Source organism: Solanum lycopersicum, chromosome 11 (genome assembly GCF_036512215.1).
Source record: "Solanum lycopersicum chromosome 11, SLM_r2.1".
NCBI lineage: Eukaryota > Viridiplantae > Streptophyta > Magnoliopsida > Solanales > Solanaceae > Solanum > Solanum lycopersicum.
In genome coordinates, this window is record NC_090810.1 from 11,163,060 (window position 1) to 11,167,404 (window position 4,345).

Here is a 4,345-nt window from a genome sequence, read left to right on the forward strand (position 1 = left end):
ACAATTATATAATCACATTCATACAAGCATACAATTAAGCATATAGAAGGGTTTACAATACTACCCAATACATATCATTCGCTATTAAGAGTTTACTACGAATAGCATAAAAACCATAACCTACCTCCACCGAAGAATTTTGATCAAGCAAGCAATTTCCCAAGGCTTTGTTTCCTCTTCGTTTCTCCTCCTTCTCGTTCGATCCTCTCTCTCTCTTTGTTCTTTCTATTTTTCTTATTCAAACCCTCTTTCTTTTACCCTAATTAGCATATAATTAAGTATGAAAGATGGCAATAATAACCCACTAATTAACTCAAGGTTACCTCTTTTAACCCCCAAGTAATTAGACTTATTAACATTAACCCACTAACTTTATAATTAAAGCAGGAATAGTCCAGAAAGCCCCTTAAATTACTTAACAGAAATCCGACCCAGCCTGGGATTACGCAGCCTGTGACGGCCCGTCGTGCCTGCGACGGTCCGTCCTGCTGCTCCGTCACAGATTTCAGAGACTCAATTCCAATAAAGGGTCTTTGACGGTCCGTCGTGCCCACGACGGTCCGTCCTTCCATGTCGTCACGAAGTTCAGAGAGTCGATTTCAGTACCCAAATTTCAGAATTCTAAGTGTTTTGGAACGAGAACCTCTCGACGGCCCGTCGTGCCCATGACGGTCCGTCGTGGATTCCGTCGACTCAGACAGTTTTTCCAGAAATAAAATCTGCTGCTTAAAACGACTAAACAGGTCGTTACAATAGATACCAATTTACCCATCTTTCGTCCTCGAACGATCACAAGAAGAAAACAAGGGCGAAAAGGAGTACCTGAATCTATAAACAGGTGTGGGTATCTTTCTCACATATCAGCCTCCTTCTCCCAAGTGGACTCTTCAACTGGTCGATTCTTCCATTGAACCTTGATGGATGCAATCTCCCTTGACCTCAATTTGCGGATTTCTCTATCTAGGATGGCAACAGGCTCCTCCTCATAAGTTAAATTCTCATCAAGCAGAACTGAATCCCAACGAATGATGTAGTTTCCATCCCCATGGTATCTTTTCAACATAGACACATGAAATACCGGATGCACTCCTGACAGCCCTGGAGGCAAGGCTAATTCATAAGCCACCTCCCCTACTCGCTTAAGTACCTCAAATGGTCCAATATACCTTGGGCTTAGCTTACCTCTTTTACCAAACCGCATCTCAAATTCAGCCCATTTGAAACGGTTCAAATCCAGCCCACTAACATATTCTTAATTATCCAATTTAATACTACCAGAAGGCAAACGGCCACAAGCATTCCGACACAAAGGTAATAACATTTGCCTCTTATACGAGTTCCAAGCAGCTTCTCTTGAGGCTTTGGTGCTACAATTTTATTGTATGAAGAGTGTCAAAAATATTCAGAAGATTACGAAGGCTATGAAGATGGTTGCTGCTTCAAAGCTCAGAGCTATTCAAACTAGAGCTGAAAATTCACGCGGCCTATGGCAGCCATTTACTACCCTTCTTGGTGACACTCCTAGTAAGTTCATGATTAGATTGTTTGGATCTAACCAAATTCTTGAATCAGTGAATGAGAGAAAATGGTTGAAGGATAGGGATGGATCATATTATGAGAATGCTATTCCCAGAATATTTTGAGTTGACATACTTGATAAATGTGGGAAAATGATTAAATAAAATTGTTTGCCTCTCTGCCTCTTGATTTTCAGTCCATTGTCAATGTTCTATGTATTTGATGCAACAACTGAATAATTATCTTGTGGAAATGTGTGTCGTTGATGAGACTTTGTGAGATACCTTTAGTTGCACCGGAGTTTGTAATTTGATGCAGTCAACTTTAAGAAGTCAATTAGATTTCAATAAATGGCTGGTAACATCTGTAAAGTTTGCTTCAGGTATTGATGTCAAGAAGAATGTTATTGTTACCATTTCCGCAGACAAAGGTCTTTGTGGTGGAATCAATTCTACATCTGTCAAGATAAGCAGGGCTATGCATAAGTTGAATTCTGGTATAATGCTAGATTGTTTAATATTAAGTATATCTATTCTTGAGGAATTAGTTCATTATTGCTTTATTTGTAATTGCTAGGTCCTGATAAGGAAAATAAGTATGTTGTCTTGGGGGGAAAGGCAAAGGCTCAGCTGGTGTGAGATTCGAAAAAGGACATTGAGCTGGTCATGACTGAGTTGCAGAAAAATCCTCTTAACTACACACAGGTTATGATGCCTTAAATCTTCTTTGTTACTACTTTGTTTGAAGCACACCCACTATTTTTTTTAATTGTTGCCAGCTATTTGCTGAAGTTGATGCTGCTGTAGGCTCACTTTCTGGTACATGGATTTTTTTGTTGCCTTAGCGTAGCCTTGTCGCTGGTGTGACATGGGTGATGGTACTTTGTGCATGATATTGAAAATACAGGCAAATTAGCAAGAGATTGGATGCACATTTATCGGAGCTTACACACAAATATTGCATGTACCTGTATCGGATACTTGCACACCGCCTTTTTTTAGGATACTTGCACACACTTTAACTTAACCAGATCATTAGCTGAGTCCATGTAGTATATATAGGCTCACATTTTATTTTTTTTAGATGTGTTCATGAATCTGTGATATAACTTTGGTGCTACAATTTTATTGTTTCCATTTTATTATTACATTCAGATACTGAGGGTCAACTTTCGTTATATAGAGATAAGATTGTACCAAGTCTCTTGGAAATTTATACCTCCTTTCAAGACTTACGCTATTTGCACAAATATTGCAGATTTGGGTTCCATCAAACCCTCGAGGCAGATTGATTGATTGAAAAAAGTCTCTTTTTGTTGTTAATTTTGTTTTGGAAGGACAGAACAAAGGGTTTGTTTGAACATTGAAGCTAATTCCCAGAATTTGTTTCTCTGTTGGGTGAATAAACAAGGTAATGCCCAGGCAGAATCGATTCAATATAATTCATTGTGTTTCTATCGACTCTTCATGAATTCAAATAAACACAAATGATCACATTATCGGTTTTGTTGATTAGGAGATATAATATTGCGTTGAAATTGATACAACCTAAAATGTATTAAAGCTTGAATTTCCAATTTGACACGTTATTGATAGTGATTTACCTTTTTAAAATTCTGTAGAGGATCGTTAAGCGAATGAGCAAGAAAAATGAGGAATCTCCGCGGGTGAGCGCCTCACCAAACCCGCCTCCATTGCCAGTGGCTTTCATAAGTAGCCGGCAAGAGAGAACATTTGCAGCGAGGAAATCAGCACTGAGAAAATACTGCTGCACGCCAACTGCTACAAAGAATACTTGGGATTGCCTCTTTGATGAAGGTTACAGAGCTGACGTTTTCATTAACACAGATAACGGTGGCGTCCTCTACGCACATGCTAGTATTTTGGTACGTTCTTTACACAATCTATTCCATAAAAATTTTGTATGATAATTATTTTATCATGGCGTGTGATAATTGTTTAAGGTGTAAGATAGGGTATAACAATAGAAAATGTTTTTCATGAATAATATTTCATCCTGAAATATGGTTGTTTAAGGAAGAAGATTATGGTTATTATAGACAACAAATGTGTAATTGTTCGTGATATTCAACAAAGAGTTAGATTTATAGAACATTAATTCATTTTCCTTGGTTGAAATTCAAGGTAATCAAACACTGTAAAATCATGAAAGAAAAGATTTTTCGCCATACAAAACAGACACTAAGATTTGATCCCATTTATGTGAACAGGGTGTGAATTCTGCAGTATTTAAAAGCATGTTGAGTTTAAAAAAATCTAGACCACATGGTCGATGTGGTCATCAACGATCCATCACCATAAATGGGGTTCCACCTGAGGCTGTTCAAGTTTTCATCAAACCCTCGAGGTGCTTAGAGGCTACCAGCGGATATCGTTGCATCTGAGTCTGATCTTTATGCTCAAAGATTGTGGGGCCTACCCCATGAGGTCTGTGTTTTTCAGCCTTTATGCCTAATTAAAGTAGTCAATAGTGTGAGGTTTAGAAAGGAAACATCCATGTTTTAACACATTGCTAGAAAGGCCTTTTCTATAAATGATATGCTCAGTTCACGGTACTAACATGAACAAAAAAAATAACCAACCATTACAGTGTTTACATGCACTAAAACTTCTGCTAACAGTTCAATACTAATTTAGCTTGCAGTGGACTATGAATCCGACAAATTTGATCTCACTTCTATTTTTTCCAAACATTAGCTGATACAGAATCTAGACACTTTAAATTAATAGAAGCAAAAAATTTTGCGTCAAATCCTATACTGGTCTGCACACTCATTTAACCCTTCTCTATGTAAGCATTTTAGCAC

At 37.9% G+C, this 4,345-nt stretch overlaps 1 protein-coding gene and 1 long non-coding RNA gene across 2 annotated transcripts; both read left to right on the forward strand.

The window, feature by feature from the left end:
* Positions 1-1,388: 1,388 nt before the first annotated feature.
* LOC138339517 (ATP synthase subunit gamma, mitochondrial-like) lies at positions 1,389-2,167 on the forward strand. Its single transcript, XM_069291191.1, has 3 exons — positions 1,389-1,524; positions 1,901-2,014; positions 2,095-2,167. Exons 1-3 carry the CDS (start codon positions 1,422-1,424, stop codon positions 2,154-2,156), a joined length of 279 nt encoding a protein of 92 aa, XP_069147292.1. The 5' UTR covers positions 1,389-1,421; the 3' UTR covers positions 2,157-2,167.
* Positions 2,168-2,823: 656 nt separating this feature from the next.
* LOC138339548 (uncharacterized) lies at positions 2,824-3,869 on the forward strand. The gene is made up of 3 exons (XR_011212381.1): positions 2,824-2,928; positions 3,140-3,403; positions 3,749-3,869. It is a non-coding gene; the product is annotated as an uncharacterized lncRNA (long non-coding RNA).
* Positions 3,870-4,345: the final 476 nt, after the last annotated feature.

Bases quoted from the DNA above. Each gene is read 5' to 3' on its own strand.
- LOC138339517 (XM_069291191.1), top strand. From the start codon at position 1,422: ATGAAGATGGTTGCTGCTTCAAAGCTCAGAGCTATTCAAACTAGAGCT. The intron at 1,525-1,900 runs GTAAGTTCATGA...AGTTTGCTTCAG, and splicing joins CCTTCTTGGTGACACTCCTA to GTATTGATGTCAAGAAGAAT. The intron at 2,015-2,094 runs GTATAATGCTAG...TGTAATTGCTAG, and splicing joins TATGCATAAGTTGAATTCTG to GTCCTGATAAGGAAAATAAG.